General features: G+C 41.4%; 1 protein-coding gene across 3 annotated transcripts in view; it reads left to right on the forward strand.

The window, feature by feature from the left end:
* The window catches only part of AATF (apoptosis antagonizing transcription factor), a 98,842-nt gene that overhangs the window by 37,019 nt on the left and 35,392 nt on the right, over nt 1-26,431 (forward strand). For all 3 annotated transcript variants that reach the window (XM_067717553.1, XM_067717554.1, XM_067717552.1), the window contains exons 5-8: nt 215-329; nt 1,877-2,081; nt 2,620-2,784; nt 4,804-4,887. In XM_067717553.1, coding sequence (XP_067573654.1) covers nt 215-329; nt 1,877-2,081; nt 2,620-2,784; nt 4,804-4,887 — 569 coding nt within the window. The remainder of the gene's footprint in view (nt 1-214; nt 330-1,876; nt 2,082-2,619; nt 2,785-4,803; nt 4,888-26,431) is intronic.

Below are 26,431 nucleotides of genomic sequence, written 5' to 3' on the forward strand. Positions count from 1 at the left end.
TTGTTACCCTGCTTGTTCCTCACAACGACCCTATGAGGTAGGCACTGTTATTATTTCCTTTCAGGAATTCTGTATTTCGGAGAGTTTTCAGTCCCGGCGTACCCTGTGCGCACCCCCTCAGCCAGTACTGCTCAGGAGTCCAGCGTCATAGGCATCACCTACTTTGGAGAACTGTAGATAATTAACTGTTCCTTCCCTCTGCTTTATTTCCCAGGTCACAAGGCACTTAAAGCATTGTTGAGGTCATTGGTAGATCTTCAGGAAGAGTTGCTTTTCCAGTATCCAGACACTAGATATCTAGTAGATGGGACAAAGCCCAAAGCAGAAAGGTAAGGAGGGAATGGAACTATGGAATTGCTTATTTTCTTTTCATCTGAATGGTTTCCCATTATTTATGAAAAAGAAAGTCACGTCCTTTCCAGGCAGATACCGGACTTAATGTTAGTAAAATAGAAAGAGCCTCTTATGTTTAATTGCTGGCCAGGATGACACATAAATTGGGAATTAGGTTTTGGATTTTTATGCATAGTTGTGCCTAAGCTTCTTTGTAAGCTTCTGCAAAAATCTTGCCTTCTTTTTAGATCTAGTGAGATTATAGGTGAAAGTACATTTTTAACATGAACGCTTAATTAATGTTTATGAAGCACTTTGTTGCCCATACATGGAATTACCAGTCACAACTGTCGACTTTTCAGTGAAGGAAGAAGCAGTTATTGCGAAGGGTGGAAAAATTTCAGGAAATAGTAGAAGAAAACATTTTTTCCCTTCCTGAAATTATCACAGTTGATGAAGGTTCTCCTCTACCTCCCCCCTTTGTTTGAGCCTGCTGCATAGGGTACCTGCCTGCTGTTTTCCGTTGGGCTTCCCCTCTGCTCCATACCTTTCTGCTGAATTAGTTGGAATGACAAAGGAGAGGAGCTCACATTTAGTAAGCACTTCCTGTGCGCTGGGGTCGGTAGTGCAGGCAGTGTAGCTGGCTCCGTAGCTGTAGGCTCTAGTGCTCTCTCACACAGTTGAGGATATTACAGCCTAGCTTGGATTCTGTGGCCTACCCCTTTGAGTTTTCTTCACATTCTGCTTCTCTTCGTTTGGTTCAACCAATATTACTCAGCTTTCCTGAGTAGTTGGTTACAGGGAGACATAGTTCCCTTATTGATTTGGGGATTGAGGTCATAAAAGTATGATTATATGTTTAATTTTTAAAGACCCTCCTGTAGCAGTATAGGCCTGGTTCATGTGCATTTCTAATAATGTTTTTAACAACCTCATTTATTTTTATAGTTGGCTTACTTTTTAAAAAATATTTTGAAACCATCTATTTTTATATTTATTTTAAAAGATACACGAGTTTTTGTTTGACCTCACGAACGTTTTCTTCCAACAGCAACAAAAAAGCCGTCCTCACGTCTCCCGTGCTATTTAAGATGCAGACAGCATAGCGAAAGCCCAAATACTCTTGACTGCATGTGGGCCTAGGCTTTTTTTGTTTTTGTTTTTTTAAAATTAATTAATTAATTTTATTTTTGGCTGCATTGGGCCTTCGTTGCGTGTGGGCTTTCTCTAGTTGCAGTTGCATGGGCTTCTCATTGCGGTGGCTTCTTGTTGCGGAGCGTGGGCTCTAGGTGCGTGGGCTTCAGTAGTTGTGGCACAAGGGCTCAGTAGTTGTGGCTCGTGGGCTCCAGACTGCAGGCTCAGTAGTTGTGGCGCACTGGCTTAGTTGCTCTGTGGGATCTTCCCAGTCCAGGGCTCGAACCTGTGTCCCCTGCATTGGCAGACAGATTCTTAACCACTGCACTACCAGGGAAGTCCCACGCCTAAGTTTTTATTTAGGTAACGTTTATTTACATTGGACTCAGTGTTCTTACTGGTTTTCCAGTGAGGAGGAGATTTCCAGTGAAGATGAAGAGCTCGTAGAAGAGAAGCAGCAGCAGCAGAGGAGGGCCCCAGCAAAGAGGAAGCTGGAGACTGAGGACTACCCCAGCTTCATAGCGAAGCGCTTCGCCGACTTCACCGTCTACAGGAACCGTACGCTCCAGAAGTGGCATGATAAGACCAAGCTGGCTTCTGGAAAACTGGGGAAGGCAAGTGTGTGCACTCATGTGTGTAAGGCAGGTCATGGCAACCTGAAGCAGCTGTGAGAAATTGGAAGTACAGCTCCCTTATATGGATGATGCCTCAGTGTCATAGTAATCAGTCATTTCTGTAGAAAAATTTACTGAACCCTAACGCTAACCCTAACCCAAATCCATTGGGGTTTATACCATTCAGGCATGGGATTTCAACTTTATTAGAAAAAGTATTTTATTCTAGAAGTTGTGGTCTTGTAAGTGTTGGAAGTACAAATACTTTAAAGAAATGGACTTTAAGACAATTATTATTAAAGGAGCAGAGGTTAATCTCTGGGTATAGGAAACTAATATGACCTGCTTAGGGACTAATTTTTTTTTTTTTTTTTCTGAGAACAGTTAGAGCCATTCACAAACTCGGTCTTTAACAGAAAGTCCCTCCTGGAAGGAGGATTGTCTGTTTCTCTGCTGACACAGAAAAATAGGGAAACCAACGTAGCTGCCTTCAGCAGAGACTTTCCATGTTATCTGACACTGGTTAATGTTGTTGCAGGGTTTTGGTGCCTTTGAACGTTCAATCTTGACTCAGATTGATCATATTCTGATGGACAAAGAAAGATTACTTCGAAGGACACAGACCAAGCGCTCTATCTACCGAGTTCTTGGCAAACCTGAGCCGGCAGCCCAGCCTGTCCCAGAGAGTTTGCCAGGACAGCCGGTAAGAACTGTGATGCATGGTGATTATGGGAGCAGTTTCTAGGAGGCTAATTAACTGAAAAATCTTATCATCTCCTTGTAGGTATTCCTCTGGGTATAAGAAGTCAGTGAAAGAAAGGGAAAAAAGCACTATTTTCCTAGATTGTTGAGAAACTGAGGATATGTGGGAAGGGAAAGTTTTTTAAAAATGAAGCTATTATTGTGTGTAGCCTTCTCTTAATTTTGAGTTTGATCTGAGTCTGGTCATGGAAGCATTTATAATCCAATTTTTTAAAAAAAATAAATTTATATTTTTTTAAAATTTATTTTTGGCTGTGTTGGGTCTTTGTTGCTGTGCACGGGCTTTCTCTCGTTGTGGTGATCGGGGGCTACTCTTCGTTGCAGTGCGCGGGCTTCTCATTGCAGTGGCTTCTCTTGTTGCAGAGCACAGGCTCTAGGAATGTGGGCTTCAGTAGTCATGGCTCACGGGCTCTGGAGTGCAGGCTCACTAGTTGTGGCTCACGGGCTTAGTTGCTCCGCGGCATGTGGGATCTTCCCGGACCAGGGCTCGAACTCGTGTCCCCTGCGTTGGCAGGCGGATTCTTAACCACTGTGCCACCAGGGGAGCCCTGTAATCCAATTTTTTAAATTCAGTTTTAAAGTTTTTTCTTTAGAAATGCCAGTATCGAAGCAAGCGTGTACTTTAGGCTTTCCTTTGGATGTTTAGATGCTCCAGAAGAGGATCCAGAATTGAAATAGGCAGATTCTTCTGTCTAAAGGAAACTCTTTTATTTATAGTAGGAATATATACTTAATATATTTTTTAAGTTCAGAAGAATTTAAAATGAAAAGTAAAATTCCCCCTAGTCTAAAAACTCCACTCCTCAGGTTTAACCAGTGTTCATAGTTGTAACACACTTTCAGGTATTTTCTGTTTATATATATAAATACACACACACACACACACGCATGCATATAACACGTACGCACTTACAAAAATATGGTTGTCTTTTTTTAACTAAATGGGTTGGATATATATATGTGTGTGTGTGTATAAATATATAAAATGTTATAAACTATATGTAAAATCTTACAACTTTCTAAATTATTCTAGATACTTTTCCATGTCATTACATGGAGATCTACCTCATTTTTCCTAATGGCTAGAGTATTCCATTGTATGGATGTGTACTATAATTTATTTGAACAGTGGATATTTATGTTGTCTCTAGTTTTAGAAACAGTGCTATAGGAAACATTCCTGAGCATTTTTATTTTTGTATTTGTGTGAACATATGGATAGACTTCTAGAAGTGGAAATGTTAAATCAAAGAGAATATGCATTTTAAATCCTGATAGATGTAAAATTGCCTCAAAAAGTCTGCATTAATTTCCAATCCTACCAGCTGTGTTTTCCTACTGAAGATTGCCAGTTCTAGAGGTGAAAAATGGTGTCTTCTCATTTTAATTTGCATGTATTTAATTAGAATTAGATTAAACATATTTTTATATAACTGTTGACTGCTTGTGTTTTTTTTCTGTCAGGTGCCTATTAATGTTTTGCCCATTTTTCAATTGCATTGTTTTTGTTCTTCAATTTTTTTAAATTAATTAATTTATTTATTTTTGGTTGCATTGGGTCTTCATTGCTGTGCGCAGGCTTTCTCTAGTTGTGGCGAGCGGGGACTACTCTTTGTTGTGGTGCGTGGGCTTCTCATTGCGGTGGCTCCTCTTGTTGTGGAGCACGGGCTCTAGGCACATGGGCTTCAGTAGTTGTGGCATGAGGGCTCAGTAGTTGTGGTGCACGGGCTTAGTTGCTCTGTGGCATGTGGGAGTTTCCCAGACCAGGGCTTGAACCCATGTCCCCTGCATTGGCAGGTGGATTCTTAACCACTGCACCACTAGGGAAGTCCTTGTTCTTTAATTTGAAGAGCTCTTTATATCTTAAGGAAAATAGTGCTTTGACTGTTATACACATTATTTATAGTAGCTGCATTACTTTGGTAACCTCATTGGGATTCACTCCTTCTCATTGATATAGGAGATCCTTCCTCAAGCCCCTGCCAGTGCCCACCTGAAGGACCTGGATGAAGAAATCTTTGATGATGATGACTTTTACCACCAGGTATGATTTTTACACTCTTTTCTTTTGTTATAAATCAGGCTTTAGCATTTTAAAACAGCTGATAGAATTCTCTGACCAAAAGGTAGCTTACTTTGGAAGGATAGAGTCAGATAGGGAGTTAGAACTCTAGTGTTCAGAATTGACTTACTGTGTAGTTCTGGATTTATTGCTTTACTTTTATATTTTTCCTTTTGAAATGAATATAGCTACAGCTGTGTTGTTAGTTGATGCAGAGTGTGAATTATTTGTAAAACAGTTTCAACTTCTTTGCATCAGGTGGTTTATTCTCTCTCAGCAGCTTTTGATGATGTTAATGGAGGATTTTGTTTGGTTGGTTGGTTTCTTGTCCTATTACTATTAGATAAGGATATGGAGCTGAAGGGCTGGGATCCCAGAATTCTTGAACTGCACTTCTGGTTCTATTAACCTATTAAGTCTATTCTCTTAAAACTTCTGTGTATGTGTGCATGTTCACATCAGTTAAGTATTTATATTTATTGAGATTGTCTGCCACTGTTGATTATAATAATAGTGTAGTGCTTTGAAGACAGAAAGAATTGCTAGAGGTTGAAATCTAGTCCCGTTCTCAATATCTCTTCACAAACATTTCCCCCGTTCTTTCCCTGACGCTGTGATCTGCTGTCGTGCTGCTCTTTTTGATGATGGTGGTGACCGTTAAGGTAGACTAAACATCTGGGCTGTTCTAAAGAACTAAAATAATTTCCTGTAATCCTGGGTCTCTTGTTAAGTCATACTTCTTAATGAAATGTGCTTCAGGATGTACCCTCTCTAGCTCTGGAGAGTTGAGGATGCTGCTCAGCAGTGATAAACCAGTTTTGATTGAGCCATTATTTTATCAAGGTGAATTTTTTTTTCCTCTGCTGAATTTTTAGTGTTAACTTTTGCCGAAGAATTTACAGGTGCTTGTTGGAGGTTTAGCTATGATGACAGTACTGTGTAGTATATGGAATACGAAGGAAGGAACTTAGGAAAATTACCCTGTGAAGCAAGTAGGACAAGTGATTCTATATTGGGGATGCCTCTGGTTTTGCCCTAAAAAAAAAAAAAGAGAGACTTTTTATTAATCTTGCTATTCACTCTGTGATGTTCAATAAAATTATTGCTGTAAGTCTCAAAAGTAATGATGAGAGGGTATAGGAAAGAGGATTGATGTGGCCCCAGGTGTTCCTAGTCAGAGGTCCTGATTCTTTTTTCCTTTTCTTCTCTTATTATATCCATTTGTCAGAAGAGTAGGGGATTCTGTTTTGTTCTAGAGTGTCTTAAGGAAGTACCTGATATGGGATATTAATGCTGTATAATTGTGGGAGATCATGGGAGACAATCAAAAATATTCCAGTCTTCATTAATTGAAGTGTACGTTGTTCAATGGGAAGTACATCGTAAATTAAATAGGCTTAATAAAATAAACTGAAATTACTGGGGGGGGGGAAGTTGCTTCTACTGGCAATCCTTAGTCTGAAAGATATATATATTTACATATATATATATATTTTAGGCCTGGAGGTCTGCTGAAAAAGAAATAGCATTACTTGATTGGCCCTTCATCCCAATTAATAATTTTAACTTTGATAAATTCTGATTTCAGTTATGACTAGTCACATCTTAGCTTTTACCCTTGCTGGTTAATTGGGGTGCTGGGGTTAATCTAAATTAAAACTTAAACTAATAGAGGTCAGCAAGGCAGCTGAAACACCTGAGTGAAACAAATGGGGCTGCCAGGTGCAACTTTATCTTGGCTGTTTCCCAAGAGGGAAGTGGCAGCAAATTGGAGTTGTTTCAGCCTTCTGTAAAGGTGAATGATGGGTGACACTTGTTAATGTACAGCATCTCCGGAAGCATTCCAGATTGCTTTGCTGCCGCACCAACTGCTGCCATCCATGCACAGTCAGTAGGAACTGGACCAGTTGCCAACATCTGGCAGCACAGCAAGGAATGGGTGCAAGTCTCGAAACCCTGCAGATTCTAAATATGGTGCTTAGAAGTGTGCAGGCTTTAATCACTTACCACTCTCTGGCAGCAGGCTACGACAGCTTATCCTAGCCTCGTACATCACATCCCGACATCTGCTGAGCCGCAAGGCAGCTGCGCATTCATTTTCTTTTCTTGCCTTTTCTCTTTGCCTCCTATTCCTCTTCTTCCCACTACCATCCCCCCTGCCCCGACCCTGCCTTCCTCCCTTCAGTTTTTCTCCCCCTCCCCAGTATGCTTCTTGGGAGAGATGATCTGTAAAGATTACTGCTTCATTGTGTGCAAGTAATTGTGGTGATGCCAGGCCCTTGACAGACACAACGTAGCACCTGTTCTGCTGACCTGGTTAATTTCTTCTGTTGAGTGGGATTTGCCAGAGATTGGAGCTGAAGCCAGTTCAATGATAAGGCTGAAGAAAATGGCTGTATGTTTTCTGTCACCTCCCAATTAAATTGGCTTCATAAAATGCTTTCCTTTATTTGTCAGGGTAGTAAGCCTGAGCTAAGTGTTGCATTCAGAAGTGGTACAATGTATTACAATGGGCCTGTGAGTTTTCATTTGTGTTTTTTATGTGGTCATAGGGAAGAGCTGGGTGGTGAATATAATACATCTGCCTTTTTTTTTTTTTTTTTGAAACCATACTTGAAGCCAGACTCTTTGGGTCCATGTTTTGTAAGGAAGAGATTATAGCCACATTGAATTTTAATGTTTCATTGTAAGGGTTTAAAGGCTTACTTGGTTAATTCAGGTGTCACAAGGCTTTGTAAATGCCCTCACCATTGAGAATGGTATTCAGGGTCAGAACACCCAACACGAACACACTCTCTTTGTTTCACAGTGGGCCTTAAGTTACTACAACTTAAAAAATATGTCTGCATTATTTAATAAAGGTACATGTATATGTGTATGTGTGTGTAAGCATATACATAGAGAGAGAGGGGGCACTGAGGAGTATCAGATATTGTAAGTAATCATACCGCTTTTGAGCTGAAAAGAACCACACAAGAACCTGAGTCCCTGAGACATTAAGTAACTTCCTGCAAGTCATATAGTAAATGGCAGCACTAGTACTTGACCTCAAGACTGCTTAGGCCAAGTCCTGTTCTTCACATACCTTTATTTCTTAAACGTTTCATTCGTGAGCCATAAAAGACTTCACTATAGTATTACAGTTTTCAGTTCGTAAATAACTAAGCTTCATTTTCTTAGAACTAGAAGAAATATTATGTGTGTTAGAAAGTAATTTTTTTCCCTTTGAAGGCAAATGATTTATTAAACTCCTGGTTTCTTAACAATTCTAATGAAAAAATTAGCCTTCTAGTTGTGTTACTGGTTTGTTTGGAAACTGGAGTTGTTGAAAGCCCAAAGTGTGCCCAGCGGTGAGGGTTTCAGGAGGGAAACTTCACTGGCTGCAAACGTTGCCAAGTCTCACCCCCTGATGGAATCAGTTTGCATCTGGCTTAGCTCTTGTCAGAGCTCATCCCTGAAGATGATTTCACAAAATATGAAGGTTGCAAATGACCATGAAGGATGAGCCATTCAGAAGTGTTTTCAGTATCTATTTTTCATTTTCACAATCCCATTTGCTACTTTTTTAACATTAAGTGCTTTTTTTTTTTTTTTTTTTTTTTTTTTTTTTTGCGGTACGCGGGCCTCTCACTGTTGTGGCCTCTCCCGTTGCGGAGCACAGGCTCCAGATGCGCAGGCTCAGCGGCCATGGCTCACGGGCCCAGCTGCTCCGCGGCATGTGGGATCTTCCCGGACCCGGGGCACAAACCCATGTCCCCTGCATTGGCAGGCAGACTCTCAACCACTGTGCCACCAGGGAAGCCCACATTAAGTGCTTTTAAGATGTGTTGTCTATATCTCCATTTAAAGTTTTTGTTTGTTTTGATTTGCTTTTTTTAAACCATCCATTGATTTTGACTTGATAGGCCTGAGTTCTTAAAGGATCGAGGAAGGACTAACGTTTACTGAACACTAGTTATGTGCCAGCTTCTGGACTGAGTAGACAGGTACTTGACTCACGTCTTTATTTAATCCTCCCAAGATCTCCATGTTGAGGTATGACTGCACTTAGCAATATTCTGTGCAGTAAAGTGCCCGGTTTTATTCTTTTCATAGCCAAGACCTCAAACTAGTTTCTTGTTACCTCGTGAGGTATTTTGTTCTGAAAGGACTAATTGAGCTTAGATATTGACAGATTGATTCCTGGATTTCTGAGGGTTCATTAGGATTTTGTATGTTGCTTCTAGCTCTGTTTAGTTTTGATCTGGTTTGTCCTGTCACTTTGAATTTAACCAGGAGCGTCTGGAGAAAGGCATAATAGGTTCTGTTCTTTAGATGGCCACTTTGATGGGTTAAATCTCTCCTTTCATTTGCCATCAGGACATGTCTGTAACTGACCCTGCCACACGCTGGACTTTTGTGTCCAAGACATTTGATAATGCCATAAACAAGTAATTACTAATTCAGTGAACTATTAAAAGTCAATAATGTTAAGAAATAGAGAAGAGGCAAGCTTTCTGACAAGCTGGTTTACTTTAATTAAATTGGTGAGTGATTAATATGGACGGCTGATGTCGTGGCTTTAATAGTATGCATTTAGGTCGTAGTGTGAATAAGGGATGTGTGAAGCCATTCCTACGGTTAAGGCAATACTGTGTTCTTGTTGGCATGTATCTTTCCAGTGGTTCAATTGATGGCTAAGAGTATGCTTTAAAGTTTGATTTAAACCTCCTACTTTTAATTTGTTGTTGGAAAACAGATTCCTTCTGTTCAGAGCAGTATTTCATTTTTAGGTTGATTTTGAAATGTTGCTGTTATTTGAGATGTGGATGATGTTTCTGAAAATTTTGATAACATTTATTACATATAGACCTTTATGGTGACTTTAGAGAGGACGTGAATGTGAAGTACACAAATTTGAAGATTGAAGTTACAGTTAAAGTTATAGGAGAGAGGGACTTCCCTGGTGGCGCAGTGTTTAAGAATCCTCCTGCCAATGCAGGGGACACAGGTTCGATCCCTGGTCCAGGAAGATCCCACATGCCGCAGAGCAACTAAGCCCGTGCGCCACAACTACTGAGCCTGCGCGCCTAGAGCCCACGAGCCACAACTACTGAAGGCCGCACATCTAGAGCCCATGCTCCGCAACAAGAGAAGCCATCACAATGAGAAGCCTGTGCACCACAATGAAGAGTAGCCCCCGCTCGCTGCAACTAGAGAAAGCCCGCGTGCAGCAACAAAGACCCAATGCAGCCAAAAAAAAAAAAAAAAGTTACAGAAGAGAGTTAATCAGTTAGATTTCTTAAGACATAATAAAGGTGTTAAACAAACTCCAAACCAATATCAATGTCCAATTAAACCTCAGTTTTAATAATTACAAGATTATTTTTGACCATGTGTAAGAATTTTATTTGAGATGCATTCTAGTTCCTGTGCTGCTGTTGTTGATCTGTCAATGTTTAGACCCAATACAGCATCAGCATTGGCATTGGATGGCATTGGATGGCATTGGATTGTCAGCGTGGGCTCACTGTTGTGCAGGCTGCACAGAACAGGAGCCCAAAAGTCACATTTTAAATGCAAAGTCGAGAAATTTCATCACACGGCAGCGTCAGGGGAAGGCACACACGACTGGCCCTGATTTCTTTCAGTTTCCTTGCTTTAAAAAACACCAGAGCCTGACTTCAGTACTACTGCTTCATTTAGACAAAGGTAAAAAAACCTCAGAACAAAGCCTAAAATAGTTCATTTGATGGAGCCAGCTAGGAAAGAGATAAGAATTGGCTTAGAACTCTCGAAGAAACTTTTCGAACACAAGGGGTACCTTGGCAGTTTACTAGGCAAATATGTGGCCAGAATTGCCTTTGCTGTACTACTAATAAGCCCAATATCAGCTGGCTGGGTGTAAATTAAACACAGCACTCTAGCAGCATTTTAGTAGACCCAAGTAAAGAATTTAGCACTTTAGAAATGGGGAACACTACGTGTTTACTAAAGTGGGCATGAAGTCTCCTTGTGAAATTATATTCAATGTATAGCTCCTTTAAAGTAAATTATATGGACCATGACTTAGCATAGAAAGGGGAAGTTAATAAGCATCTTAAAATATGTATGTGTATTGTAGATCTAGAATAGGACCTAGTTGCTGTAAAGTTAGATAGCGTCTTTGAAAATCATCAATGCCAAACTGACTTTTTACCAACTAGGGCCTAGAGGAAGTAAGTGACTAGGATACGATCACCTCATTTAGGACATTGAAACCCATGTGCTCTTGTTCCCAGTTTGATTTTCTTTCTAGCGTATTTTGCCGCCTTTTGATCTGACACACTTAAAAATCCACTTGAGCGTTTCCTTTTCAGATTTGTATCTGTTTAGGAAATTGAAGATCCAGTGTATCTGTTTGCATTCTGACAGTTCACATGTTACCACTTTTGTGCAATTATGAACTTCATTCACTTAACAACTGCTGTACCAGATGCTAGGTTTACAAAGACTAATAAGAGAAAACCCCTGCCCAAGGAATTTGTGTCATCTAACAAGAGCAAGATTCTCCTCAATTTTGTATAGTCACACAGCTCCTCTTGAAAAGTATGACTTTGGTAAAATTTAAGTGGAGAAAATAAATGGTGCAAGAGAGCAATCAGGTCCTTGATATAAAAACGTACATGTAGTTGCCTAGTGTTGTCTTATCACAAATGTGCCTCAGACATTCGTTAGCACACAGGTTTTTCCCTCAACAGACACATGATCTAATTCCTAAAGTCATGTCTCAATAACCTGTAAAAGACTCTAAGAGATGCTGTTAGATATAAACTCTGGATAATAGTATAAATTCACTATTTTCCAGGCATATAGTCATTGTTAGAAGCCAGTATTGAGATGCAGGTATCCACTGAAACCTATTTCAGATTAGAAGAGCATTCAGGGGACTTCCCTGGAGGTCCAGTGGGTTAGACTCCGTGCTTCCAATGCAGGGGGCCCGGGTTCGATCCCTGGTCGGCAAACTAGATCCCGCAGGCCGCAACTAAGCAGTCCGCACACCGCAACTGAGGCCTGGCACAGCCAAAATAAATAAATAAATATTAAAAGAAGAAGAAGAGCATTCAGGGAGACACTGCTTTGGGAAAGATCCCTGGTCTTCTCCTTACTTGCTGCAAGTAATAATAAATCCTTCCTTCTTCCCCCCCAAAAAAAGAAAAAAAAAAAAAGCATATTCAGGTTGGTGATGGGTATTTGAGGGTTCATTTTGCTGTAGCCAACTTTTGTGTAGTTTTGAAGTTTTCTGTAATAAAAAGTTAAGGAGAAGAAAAGCCTTCAGATTTCTTTCTTCCATTAATTGATTCAGCAAATATGTGAGTACCTACTGTATATTTATTGAGTAACTGTTGTTCTAGGCTGTGCTGCCTAATGCAGTAGCCACTAGCCACGTGTAGCTACTTAAATTGTAGTTAATTAATTAAAGTTGAAAATGCAGTTTGTCAGTCATGCTAGCCACATTTCAAGTGCTGCAGCCACATGTGCTAGTGGCTACTTCAGTGGACAGTGCAAACACTGAGCATTCCCAGCGTCACAGGAAGGTCTCTTGGAGCTCTTTTAGGGGCTGGAACAAAGCCAAGTCCTGCCCTCATGAGCATTCATTCTAGCTTAGAGACAGGATGATAGTGTGACCCTGCAGTGGAAAACGATGAAAGAAGGGGGTCTAGGGTGGGGATGGGATGGTTACTGTTTTCACATAGGGTGGTCCGGGGATAAGGTGATATTTGAGCAGAGCCGGGAGGGCAGCGAGCAACAGAACCATGTAGGTATTGGGGGGAAGAGCGTTGGGGACAAAGGGAATGGCAAGTGCCAAGTCTCTGAGACATTGCAGAGGCTAGCATGTTCCAGGAAAATCGGGGAGGCCAGTGCCACTGGGGTGAGTAGGTAAGAAAGAGTGGGATAGGAGAGGAAGTCAGAGAGGTAATGGGAGGCCAGGTTCTGAAGGACCTCGTAGGCCACTGTAAGGCATTGGCTTTCACTGTGATTGAGATGGGAAGCCACTAGAGGGTTTTGAACAGAGGAGTGACAAGATTGGACTAATATTTTTAAAGAATCACTCTGAGGACTGTGTTGAGAATAAACTCTAAGGAGGCAGGGTGGCAAACAGGAAATAGGAGACCCTCATGATAGTCTGGGTAAGGGATGGTGGTAGCTGGAACTAGGACGCTTTGGAGGGACTGCTGAGAAGTGGTTGGACTCTGAATTTATGCTGAAAGTTGAACTGACAGGATTGGTTGATGGATTGTGTGTGGAGTGTGGAAAGAGGTGTCCAGGACTTTAAGGTTTTTGGTTTGAGCAATTGGATGGATGAAGTTGCTGTTTACTGAGATGGGGAAAAACAGTGAGAGAAGCTAGTTTGGAGGAGAAATCTGGAACTCAGCTTTGGTTATACTAGGTTTTTTTCCCCCCATGGACTGTGTTGTCTTTAATTATTTATTTTTTTTTGGTTTTTTTTTTTGTTTGTTTGTTTTTGTTTTTGTTTTTTGCCGTACGCGGGCCTCTCACTGTTGTGGCCTCTCCCGCTGCGGAGCACAGGCTCTGGAGGCGCAGACTCAGCGGCCATGGCTCACGGGCCCAGCCGCTCCGCGGCATGTGGGATCTTCCCGGACCGGGGCACGAACTCGTGTCCCCTGCATCGGCAGGCAGACTCTCAACCACTGCGCCACCAGGGAAGCCCCATGCATAAATATATTAATGTGTTTGACTTCGGGTTGCTGCCCCAGGCTTCACTGGGACGTTTATGGTATATACACTGTATCACCTTCCCCCAAATCGAAAAAGTTCTGGATTCCAAGACACATCAATCCTCAAGGGATTGCGAATCTGTATGACAAAGGGACAGCATGCAGGGGAGTCAAGGATGTTGACCAGGAGTGACTATTCTGATGGACTGTGGAATCACGTGCACCTGAGTAAGGAGAGAAGGGAGCATGTGAGGAGAGGAGGAGGCATGTGAAAAGGTGGCAGGATCAATGGGTTATCGATCCTGGTGGGGCTGAAGAATTATTGGAGTCTGAATCCCGGAAAGAGAGGTTGAGGTTTGTTTCAGCTGGGCTTTTAATCCTTAAAGGGCATAATTACAGAATACAAGTTAGTACTGCCCTTTTGGTTTCTTACTTGTGAATCCTTTTTAGTAAGATCTTCTCTAGTTCTGAATGACTCCCTCTTTATTCTTTCGGTACAAACGATATATTGTTTGTATTCTTTCATTAAAACAATCATTGCCAAAGAATGTCCAGAAATAGTGATTGAGCTGGTGTCCCAAAGGATATATAAGCCCTCTCCTCACCTTTTTTATAGATAGAATAAATATATATATATACACACACCAGGACATCTGCCTGGTGACCAAGGGACAGAATACTGGAAATGGGGGCTGTTGGAAGTTCTAAACAATAGCACTCCTGGCACATTGTTACTTTTGGTATAGATTAGGAAGAGTGGCTTAATGCAGTCACTTAGTCCTTGTACAATTCTTTCTATGTGTAGGAAAAAGAAAGGAAAAGCAAATTGGCAAAAAGAAGTTCTTTAGCAGTCGAATTGCCTAATTCTCACTCTGTCTTCACACATTAGAGCCTAATACTGATAGTGATTTACTTACACTTCTAGTTAATAATTAGACATTGGAAGACACTATATATCACACCTAATGGAACGTATGGGGTCTGATGAGAAAGTTTTCTGTTTTGACTAATACATTTTAACCCAAATGGCCAAGCCAAGTGAAATATCATGGCCTTTGAAATATCTTAGAACTGTGCTGAGAAAACAGTGTGACTTTATTCAGTGGATGGATTTATCATCCCTTCCAAATCACAGGCCTTAGCTCCAGCTCTGGAGTGGAGGCACGAGGCAACACTGAATCAGAAAGTGGAAAAACTAATCAAATCCTTAGAGACCAAGGACAGTGAGGCGGAGTTAGGCTGACTTTTTCAGTGGTAGCCTCTAGCTGTACATTTTCTGATTTTAGTAAGCAAAGGTGGGTTATCTATAACTTCAGTAGTAAGGTGCACTTGGGTTTTATTCATACACCCTGATTTCCCTCCATTCTTCCCTGTGTTATTATTCTGGTAAATATTGTACTTGCCACTGCAGAAGTTGGGTGCTTTTCATCTTTGATCACAATATCTAGAACTCAACTCTTTCCTTTTAGAAATATCATTGAATAGTCACTGTGTACAAGGCTGTGCGCGGAGTTCTGTGGGAGGAGAGAATTTGAGTGAGAGCGTACCCTGCTTACAAGACACTTACAACCAAGCAAGGGAGACGACATGAACATAGACAACCAGAGTGCTTGGCCAGGGAGTGATAAAGAATTCAGGAGAGGGAGAGATTAATAACAGTCTGGGAGAATTAGAGAAGGCTGCCGGGAGGAGATGGCGTTTGATCCAGGCCCTTGCAAAAGGATAGAGAGGGTGATCTGGAGGGTGAGGTTGAGGGGCAGGCTGAGGAGGAGGGGATTGTGGGAGCAGGGGTGGGGGTGTGGTCACAGGTCATGGAAAGGGAAGAGCAGTTAGTTGTCCTAATAGAATAAATGATAAGGGAGAGCATCGCTTTTGCCCCAATTTAGCATGGCCTAGTTTGGGAAAGCTCTGCAAGTAATAGCCTACTTTGCAAGTATTGACTCACTATTTTTTGTGAATCTTCTGTGCTTTTTACATTTTCTTCCTTCCACTCTGCTTTTCCTTCATTTCATATCTTATTTGTTATCCACTGTTGACAACCAGTAGAAAGAAACATTGAATTACTGTACTTGTTCATTGTTGTTGTTAGCAGCTGTCGTGATTCAGCTCTGGAAGGTGTTGAATTTTTTTGTCCCAAATTGCATTTTGTGATTATCTGATGAGTATTGTTATCTGATGTTGACAGTATTTCTCTTTATTGAAATACTTACATTTTGCTAAGGGCTTTACTTTTATCATCTTTTAAAATCACAAATCAACTTTGTTGAGGTACAGTTATTATGAGGAAACTGAGTGTCACTCAGAGAGGTCATATAACTTGTCCCAAACTACGCAGCTAGTAACGGGCATAGCTGGAATTCGGAACCCAGATGTGTCAGACTCCAAAGCCCTGGCGTTTTACGGACTCATTGGCAAATGTTTACAGTTACATTGAACCATGGGGCGCACTCACTCACGGAATTGAAAGCTCATATCCGGAAGCATGAGATCTTAGAAAATGGGAGATGGAAACCTGCAACTGAGATTTGACAAACCTATTTCACAGATAAAAGATATTTAAATAGAAAACACTATACTGAAATTAATTCAGATCTTTATTATAAAGATGTCAAGACACCTTTCTTGTAGTAAAAAACCAACTTGAAGATACTACAGGAAGGGGTCAGGGTGTGGGGGAGTGGTTAGAGGAAGCACAAAAGATCTGTTTCCTCTCTTCTCTTCCCGAGAAGAACCAAGTTTTTCCTTTGGGAAATGAGACCCAAGAGGGAGGCTAGATCTACATCATTTTAACAGTAAAATAATGAGAGGTGTTGAAGATCTTTCCATTCATTTGGATTAAATAGTTTTTTGTTTTTGTTAATTCAGGTACTCTTGGGATGGTTAAAAAAAGGGTAATTCCTACCCACTTAAACCACCCAGTTCTCTAGGCCCTGTGTGAGTTGTGAGAGAAGGAGAATATTGTTTCAGGAGGAGGAGGTGCTGGTAATCGGTAGTGATAAAAACAAGGAGTTTCCTCAGTTGCTTGGGTAGGTAGTGGTGCTCTGGATTAGAGGCAGGGTATTTCTTTTGTTTAAAAACAAAAGGAGTGTGTGTGTGTGTGTGTGTGTGTGTGTGTGTGGTAAATAAACAAAAATTTGGTATTTTCTGCCAGAAGCAATTTTCCCCCTCTGTGTGTATGTATATTTATTGAGCTCCTTCTATGGCCAGTGGACAGGATAGAGTGGTGAGCAGTCAGATACATTCTCTGCTCTGTGAGGTAGACAGTCGGCCAGTGGAGGAAATAGACAATAGGCACGTAATCCGCTAGTAAAATGTAAATTAAGTACAGCAAGAGCATCATGTGAATGTGTATAGAGGGGTGCAGTTAAGATAGGCTTTCCTGAGGAAAAGGTGGTTGAGCTGAGAATTAGCGAATGAGGAGAGAAGGTGGGATGTAAGCCGGTTAATGGCTAGGGAAGCATGTTCCAAGCAGTTGCAGGTCCAAAAAAGGGCTGCATGGTGGGAGCAAGCCTGGGAGCGTTTCAGGTACAAAAGGAGTGCTGGTGGGACTGGAGCACCGAGGTGGAAGCTTAGGCTGGAGAGGTAGGTAAAGGGGCCTTTAGGCTGCAATAAGAATTGTATACTCTGGCGTACGTGCATTTTGAAAACATTACTCTGACTGTACAGAGCAGAACAAAATGAAGGAGGGGCAGGTGCAGATGCCAGGAGCCCGCTACACTAACTCAGGTGAGAGCGTGTCTGTTTCATTCTTCATTGCTTCCCCAGTGTGCTAAATGTTTATGGAGTGAATGAAGATGATAACAGCCTATACTAGGGTACAGGCAATGGAGACAGAGAAAAATAGACAGGTTCATGAATTGGTGGATCACATATATAAATCTCGGAGATAGATTAGATATTGAGTGTAAGGGAAAAGGAATTCCAGGGATAACTCTTAGGTCATTGAAGCCTTGAAAATAGAATGAAATTCTTGGCGGGGAGCATATGGAGTGAGAAGAAAAGAAAGCTTGGGACTTCCCTGGTGGCGCAGTGGTTAGGAATCCACCTGCCAATGCAGGGGACACAGGTTCAAGCCCTGGTCCGGGAGGATCCCACATGCTGCGGAGCAACGGAGCCTGTGAGCCACAACTACTGAGCCTGCGTGCGACAGCTACTGAAGCCTAGCCTGTGCTCCACAACAAGAGAGGCCACCGCAATGAGAAGCCCGCGTACCACAATGAAGAGTAGGCCCTGGTCACTGCAACCAGAGAAAGCCTGCGCAGAGCAACGAAGACCCAGCACGGCCAAAAATAAATAAGTAAATTAATTAATTAAAAAAAGAAAGAAAGCTTGGAACTGAGTCTTGAGGGATGTTAGCATTTAATGTTTGGGTAGAGGAGCTGGCTGAATATGGCGTAAAACGAAGGAGGTGCCTCAAAGATGCCAAGAAAAGGGTGTTTCAGGAAGGTGAGAATGTCCAGCGTCACTTGCTGCTTCAAGAAGTCTAGAAGGTTGAGTCGTGACAGATGTTCATTAGACACGGGCATCTTGAGACCTGGGCCTGAGGTGTTTCAGTAGAATAATGGAGCCAGAACTGTTGGGTGGTGCAGAGTTGGTTGAGGAGTGAGTGGGCAATGTGCAAAGGGGACAGAGAAAAAATAGTTACCTACGGACAGTGGGTCACCTTGTGGCGATTTTATACTATAGGTGTGGACAATATAGTATATGTGGATTTATCTTTTGTATGCTTCAAATATAGTATGAAAATTGCAAATGACTCCTTTTGGGTATAATTTGAAAGACTGGAGATCTGAGAACTAAAAAAAAAACGGGTAGTAAAGCAGGAGTTAGAGCAGAAATATTTCTTCACTAAGAATTCTTGTGGGAGCTAGAGAGGAAGCTGAGGGGAGAGTAAACCCAAGCCTTATGAAGCCACTTTTTATATCTATCATTAAGGGAGGGGCTGAAACACATGTAAGAGGGGTTGACTGCCCTTCTTTCATGTGCTCTCTATGTATTGGGGAGGGAGTTTGAAAAATCCTGACTCGACGAGGCTAAGTAAGTTACATACAGGGTTGCCCCAAGCTTTTTTCCATCCCAAGCATCTGTGGCTATGAACCATGGAAACCTGAGAGGTAGGAGTCAGTAACTGTGTTACAAATTCAGAAAGCCAGGGAATATGAGGCTATAAAACCAAATGCTTTAAAAATTACTTGGATTTTTGATAAGGGTGCCAAAACAATTCAATGGGGAAAAGAATAGTCTTTGAAGGGACTTCCCTGGTGGCGCAGTAGTTAAGAATCCGCCTGCCAATGCAGGGGACATGGGTTCCATCCCTGATCTGGGCAGATCCCACGTGCTGCGGAGCAGCTAAGCCCGTGCGCCACAGCTCCTGAGCCTGCGCTCTAGAGCCCGTGCTCCGCAACAAGAGAAGCCACTGCAATGAGAAGCCCACGCACCACAACGAAGAGTAGCCCCCGCTTGCCGCAACTAGAGAAAGCCCATGCACAGCGATGAAGACCCAACGCAGACAAAAAGAAAGCACAAAAAACAATGTATTCAAATAAAAGTAAATCTATAAAAAAAAATAAAGCTGTTTAAAAAAAAAAAGAATAGTCTTTGAACAAGTGGTGCATTTTGGATATCCACATGCAATAGAATGAAGTCAGACCCCAACCTCATACCACACGTAAAAGTTAACTCAAACTGTACCCTAGATCTAAATATAAGAACTAAAATTATAAAGCTCTTAGAAGAAAACATGGGAGTAAATCTTCATGACCTTGGGTTAGGCAGTGGCTTCTTAGATACAATACCAAATACACCAATGACAAAAGAAAAAATTGGACCACATCAAAGTTAAAAACTTCGATGACAGTCCACAGAATGGGCGTTAATAAGGGACTGGTATCCAGAGTATATAAAGAACTCTTAAAACTCAATCATAAAAAGACAACCTAATTAAAGAATGGGCAAAGCATCTGAATAGACATTTCTCCAAAGAAGATATGCAAATGGCCAGTAAACACAGAACGATGATTAACTTCATTTGCCATCAGGGAAATGCAAATCAAAACCACAATGAGATAATACTTTACACCCACTAGGGTGGCTATAATGAAAAAGGCAGGTAATAGCAAGTGCTGGCAAGGATGTGGAGAAGTTGGACCCCTCGTATGCTGGTAGTGGGAAGGTAAAGTGATGCAGCATTTTTGGAAGACTGTCTGGCAGTTCCTCAAAATGTTAAACGTAGAGTTAACTGCATGAGCTAGCAATTCTCCTCTTAAGTATAAACCCAAGAGAGATGGAAGCATATGTCCGCGCAAAGAGTAGTACGTGAATGTTCATAGCAGCATAATTCATAATAGCCATAAAGTGGAAGTAACCCAAGTGTCCCTCAATGGTGAATGGCTAAACATAATGTGGTATATACATACAAAGGAATATTTTTTTATGCACATCATACAAAAATACTCTGATCAATTTTATTACAAACATGAAATTTTAAAGAATTTTTATTGGAGTATAGTTGATTTACAATGTTGTATTAGTTTCAGCAAAGTGATTCAGTCATACATATACATCTATCCACTCTTTTTTTAGATTCTTTTCCCATATAGGCCATTACAGAGTATTGAGTAGAGTTCCCTGTGCTATACAGTTGGTCCTTATTAGTTATCTGCTTTATATATAGTAGTGCGTATGTGTCATTCCCAGTCTCCCAGTTTATCCCCCACCCCCCGCTTATCGTGACCGTAAGCTTGTTTTCTGCATCTGTGGCTCCATGCAGCGATGGACGATGCCACAGCATCCACGAAGGAATGTTACTCAGCCATAAAAAGGAAGGAAGTACCAACATATGCTACAATGTGAATAAAGCTTGAAAATCTGTTAAGTGAAATAAGCCAGTCATAAAAGGCCATATATTATATGATCCTCTTTATATGAGATGTCCAGAATGGGCATGTCTATAAAGACAGAAGGATTAGTGGTTGCTTAGGGCTACTGGGGGTATGTGGCTGGTGGATACTGGGGATGACAGCTAGTATGGGGTTTCTTTTAGGTGGGATGAAAGTGTTCTAAAATTAAATATGATTGCACAGTTCTGAATTTACTAGAAAGTGCTGAATTATATACACTCTGGGTGAATTGTATGGTAAGTGAATTATAGCTCAATAAAGTTATAAACAGTTGTTTGGCATTATCTGCAGCAAATCAAAATAAATGTTATTTGTATTATTTCCAGTATGTTTTCATGTTTTATTTTACGGAACAGAAAAATATTCGTAAGAGATTTTTTTAAAAAATAAATTTATTTGTTTATTTTTTGGCTGTGTTGAGTCTTTGTTGCTGCACGTGGGCTTTCTCTAGCTGTGGCGAGCAGGGGCTACTCTTCATTGCGGTGCACGGGCTTCTCATTGCGGCGGCTTTTCTTGTTGCGGAGCACGGGCTCTAGGCGTGCAGGCTTCAGTAGTTGTGGCACACGGGCTCAGTCGTTGTGGCTCGCGGGCTCTAGAGCACAGGCTCAGTAGTTGTGGCGCATGGGCTTAGTTGCTCCGCGGCATGTGGGATCTTCCCGGACCAGGGCTTGAACCCGTGTCCCCTGCACTGGCAGGCGGACTCTTAACCACTGCGCCACCAGGGAAGTCCTACTTGCATGGTTTTTTTTTTTTTTTTTTTTTTTTTGCATGGTTTTAAATAACGTGTTTATATGACTGTTGATTTATTGATGTCCATCATTTTTGAAATCCTCTCTTGATTTCCCATTGTGGTAGTGAGGCCCTGCTCCCTCCTCACTCCCAATACTTCAGTTCTCCATTCTTCTCTTGTACTTATTGTCGCAGTTTTGTGAAAACAATTGTTTCCAATATATGATTAAATAAATGTTCACAAGTGATGTACTGTGATTACATTTCCTTACAAATTTGTTTTTTCCTAGAGCGAATAATACCCGCTTTTAAAAGATGTACTTAACCTATCATTTTCCCCCTTTCTCCTGGAGCGCTTGCTCCTGGAGCTCCCTGGACTCTTCCTTTCTGGAACAGGCTCTCTGGGGCTGTGCCATCTGTAGTCCTGGGACTTGCCTCACTTCTTTCCTGAGGTAGACCTGTTTTCTAACATCTCCTGTCTTCGTCCTTCTTGCCGTGTGCTCTCATTTTACTGAGGCACATCTTCCTGTGAAAGAGCGTGTGGAAAGTAAATTGTTGAGTCCTTGCCTATGTGAAATGCTTTATGTAACTCTCATACTTGGTTAATATTTTGGCTGTGTATGGAACTTGAGGTTGAAAGTTATTTTCCTCAGAATTTTGAAGGCCTTGCTCTGCTGTCCTCTGGCATCTGTTATTGCTATTGAGATGTCTAATCCCATTTAGATTTACAGTCCTTAATATTTAGGGTGACTGTATAATTCATTGTCAAAACTAGAACCCTTGAGGTGCTAACCTGAAAGAATAGCAGGACAGCAGGCATTAACCAGGACTCTCTGGGGTAGCTGGGGCCATGTGGTCACCCTCTTTACATGTGACCTATTTTTCCTCTAACCATTTAGGATCTTCTCTTTGCTTCTGGAGTTCCCCATTTCATGATGATGTATCTTACAAAAGGTCCTTTTTCATTGCACTAGGTTGCACTAGGTTGTGGTGGGTTCATTCTTGTCCTTCGATTTGGGGAAGTTTTTAAAATTATTTCATTAATAATTTTCTCCCAGCCTTTGTTAGGCAGGTGTTTGACATTCTGGATTATCCTCTAAGTTTCTTTCTTTTCTCACAAATAATCAAGGGGATATCATCTTTGGGCCTTCTTGTTTTATATCTAAGAGATTTTTGTACATTTATCTTCCAGTTATTCTATTGAAATTTTTAAACATTTCTGTTTTGCGTTTAATTTCTTGTTTTACTCTTTTCTCATAGCATCCCGTTCTTGTGGAAATGTGTCTTCTCTCACTTCTCTGAGGTCATCCATCGTGAGTTCTTTTCTCTTTCTTTTCTTTTTCTTTCTTCTTTTTTTTTGTGTGCGTTTGTTTCGTTTGTTCTCTGCGTTGCTTTCTTGAGTCCCTTTTTTTTCTGTTTGTTTTGGTCTGTGTCTGAGGCTTTCCTCAGATGTTGGTGATCCTTAACTGTCCCTTCGTGTTTCAGAGTAAGGCATTCAAAAGTATCTCTGGAACCTGGGCGGAGCTTTTTGGCTCCTTTATATATAATTTTGCTGTGAACTAATGTCTTGGTTGTTAGAACTTGGAAATCTTATTTTCCGGGGAGACAGGGGGCGACCATGCAGTTTCTCCAGAAAAGGCTCCTCTCCTCTCCTGCCTTGGAAATTTTACACATGATGCTAGTGTTCTGTGTAGAGGGTGGGGGAAGGAGACAGAAGGTCCTAGAGTTGAGCATCGAGCCTTTCCCTTATGCCCCATCTCAGCCTTCCGTGCCTCACATCTCTCAGTTTGGAACTTTTGTGGCTCAGTTTTTGCAGAGAATAAAGCTTCTTTTCTCCCTGTGGGGTAGTCACTTGGTTGTGTGGGATAATGGAGAAGGCCCATGGTTCTGCCCCCTTCCCCTTCTCCACCTTTCAGGGTAACTGCCCGCCAAGAGCTCATCTCACAGGGATTCTGTGGGCCTCACTAGCTCCACCCTCACCTTTATTCCCTCTGGACATTTGGGTGATAACTTCCTTTTACTCCTTCATCTCCTGACTGTCTTTGAAAATTTTGTGAAAAGCTACTCTCCTTAGCTCTCCCTTTTCTCTTCTTTCTTGCGGGTTAATACATTTATTTTTTTCCCTCTACTGTCTTGTAGAGGAGTTGAGAAAGGAGAAGAGATAGACTAATGTGTTCAAACTGCCATTTTTAACTGATTCTGGCGTGCATTTTTCCAGGCAGAGTATTATAAATGTTGATTCGATTCTGAATAGTACTGTCGGTGCCATTCCTCACATATGTTGTTATGGGTTAAATAGGTTTTTGTGGGCTGGCCTGGAAACCCAACTACATCTATGATTTTCCCCTAGAACTAGAGAAACAATCAAGCCTTTCTGAATTGACTCTCTGGAGGAATTATAACAGACTGGAACAAAAATATTTCATATATCTCTCCATTTTCCAAATCACATAGAAAATTAGGACTATTGTATCATTATTGTTGAAATAAAAAGCTCCAGAAACTAACAGAAACTGGAATTTTAATGGAAAAGTTTGGTCATAAAGTTAAGCTTTGAAAATTGAACTGAGAAGCAAAGCTAAGTTCTTCAGCAGTATCCCTAAAACTTCATTATTCGGCAACTTTTTTGAAAGCATTTTTCCTAATTAAATTTAAGCCCAGTGATAGAGCTGTGGGGAATAGCAATAGCCACGAGGAGCATTTGTTTACTTATTTTCTTGCTACTTTCTTATTCTTGCCTTGCACACAACAGGGTCTTCTGAAACATTGGACTGAATAAACTAGACTCGGCCAGATAGACCAATAAAACTCTCTTCCTAACCATGAATGACTAAGAATAGCTGTGAGACACTTGGGTAGTGAAAATGCAACCCAGAATATGTAAAGTACACAGGGTGCTTGAGAGTAAATGCTGCACCAGCTTGGTGTTGGAACTGCAGAGACCACTGCGAGTGTAACAGACCCACTGCGGTCATGCGGCTCCCGTTTCCAGCCTCCCACGTTGTGCTGGGGCAGCCTTCCCTGAGCGCTCCTTCCCAGTGGCCGTGATGGCCCCAGTCTCAAGGGATCAGAGATCATTAGGTAAACCAGGAATCGTGGCTGTTATCTCTTATGTGGCTGGAACAAGGTAAGGGCAATGAGATGTAGTGATCCCATTATTTTCCTTCTTTTTTATTTTGTTTTCTCTTCTTTTTTATTAAAAGAAGAAAAGATTCTTTTTGTTAACCTCTCCCCGCCCCCCCCCACCCCCCCGCCTCCCCTAACCTTGCTTTTGACAGGATGCTGACTAGGAACCAGAGCCCATTTTGGCTTAGCCTTAAGGGCAGCTGTTTACAGAGTAGCGGTGTTACATAGGGTTCCTGTGTCGTATGTCTGTGTAACACTGGATTTGGATCTTGTATTTAGCTGCCAGAAGTGACTGTGATGAAGTAGGGGAGATAAACTGATAGATTGGCTGCCAGAAAGATGTTGGGAGTCAATCAGATAAACAGGGCAGAGAAATAGCTTGCTGTTTTCTAGTGATAATAAACCAGAGGCCTCTGGTCCCCGCATTTTTAAATGTAATTGCCATTGTAGTAATAATGTCTAAAATAAGCAAATGAGAAAACATCACAGGAGGTTTTTTATTTGCGATTGAGATATCCTTTTCCCTTTTGCAATAAAGGTTCGTCCTATATGGAAATGAGTATTTTTACAAATTTGTTGTGCTTCTTCCAGTGCCTACTTACATAAACAAATGACAATTAGAGAGTGAACTACTTTCGTAGGAATTTATCCCTCCTTCGTTATCCTCCCACAGACTTTGGCTGTTTAACTTGATGAACTATCTGTATTGCTCCCATGCCTTACCTACAAAATGATTACTTATTTTTGTGAAGAAACAAGTTTTAAAGTCAAACCTGTGTTATTGACAGGTGATAAGCAGGAAGGAGTTTATTTTAGTGTCTTCCCTTGGATTTCTCTCAGAAGATTATTTATTTATTTCTTTATTTATTTTTGGCTGCGTTGGGTCTTCGTTGCTGTGCGCAGGCTTTCTCTAGTTGCGGTGGGGGGGGCTACTCTTCATTGCGGTGCGAGGGCTTCTCATTGCGGTGGCTCCTCTTGCGGGGCGTGGGCTCTAGACGCGTGGGCTTCAGTAGTTGTGGCACGAGGGCTCAGTAGCTGTGGCTCGCAGGATCTAGAGTGCAGGCTCAGTAGTTGTGGCGTACAGGCTTAGCTGCTCTGAGGCATGTGGGATCTTCCCAGACCAGGACTTGAACCCGTGTCCCCTGCATTGGCAGATGGATTCTTAACCACTGTGCCACCAGGGAAGTCCCTCTCAGAAGATTTTTGGAATTTTAATCTCTGTTGGCTGTTTCCCTGTATATAGCACTTGTGTAGGAGAGATGATATCTAGTTTTATTATTGTAATTTAAAATTCTCCTTCTTTAGTGTTTAACTTTTAAATCCATTGCTTCTTCTCACGTGGGACTTTAAGATCCAATGCAAATTCCTCAGTCTGTGTGTAAGATACAGATTTAGGCTTTGATTGCATGCGGTGGGATACCCAGTATTAAGAGGAGAGTAGGAGAGTGATTTAGAGTTCCCGTGGAGTTAATTGTGGGGCTGAGAGACTGGCTGTCTGTGTTGTGTTTCCAGTATGCACATACGACTTTCTTTAGGTTCCTTATTAAAGTTGTTGTGGCTGTGAATGTGTTGGTGTCATATATGGTTAAGTTATTTATTAGTAAGCATGCTAGGGTACCAGCTGTGGAAAGCAAGAGAGTGAAGTCCACACTTTTAGTTATATCTAATAAAGGCTTTTTGCCTAAGGAAGACCTTCCTGACTGCCGGAGGTTATAGGTCAGAAGTTAACCATGTACCATTATCCTGTTGGTGAGAAGCTGATGCGTGTTCCTCTTTGCCACCCAGCCCTTCCCACCTGACCTTTTATAGATTCTCCACTGATATCGATGAGGTGGACAAAACTAATCATAAAAACAATGAAGGGAATGTTGCATACTCATTGATCCATTTGAAATGAACTGCAGTACAATAAGTCTTTCAAATGGACTTTGTTCTCAGCTATTGCTTATAGCTCTTTTTAAAGATATATAAATATGAAAGGGTTAATGGGAATTCAGTCATGCTCTTGCCACTGAGTTGTCCCTTATTGATTGTAGTTTAGAGCTGTCACTATGCCGTTCAGAATTCCTCCTG

This window comes from Pseudorca crassidens, chromosome 19 (genome assembly GCF_039906515.1).
Source record: "Pseudorca crassidens isolate mPseCra1 chromosome 19, mPseCra1.hap1, whole genome shotgun sequence".
Classification (NCBI taxonomy): domain Eukaryota; kingdom Metazoa; phylum Chordata; class Mammalia; order Artiodactyla; family Delphinidae; genus Pseudorca; species Pseudorca crassidens.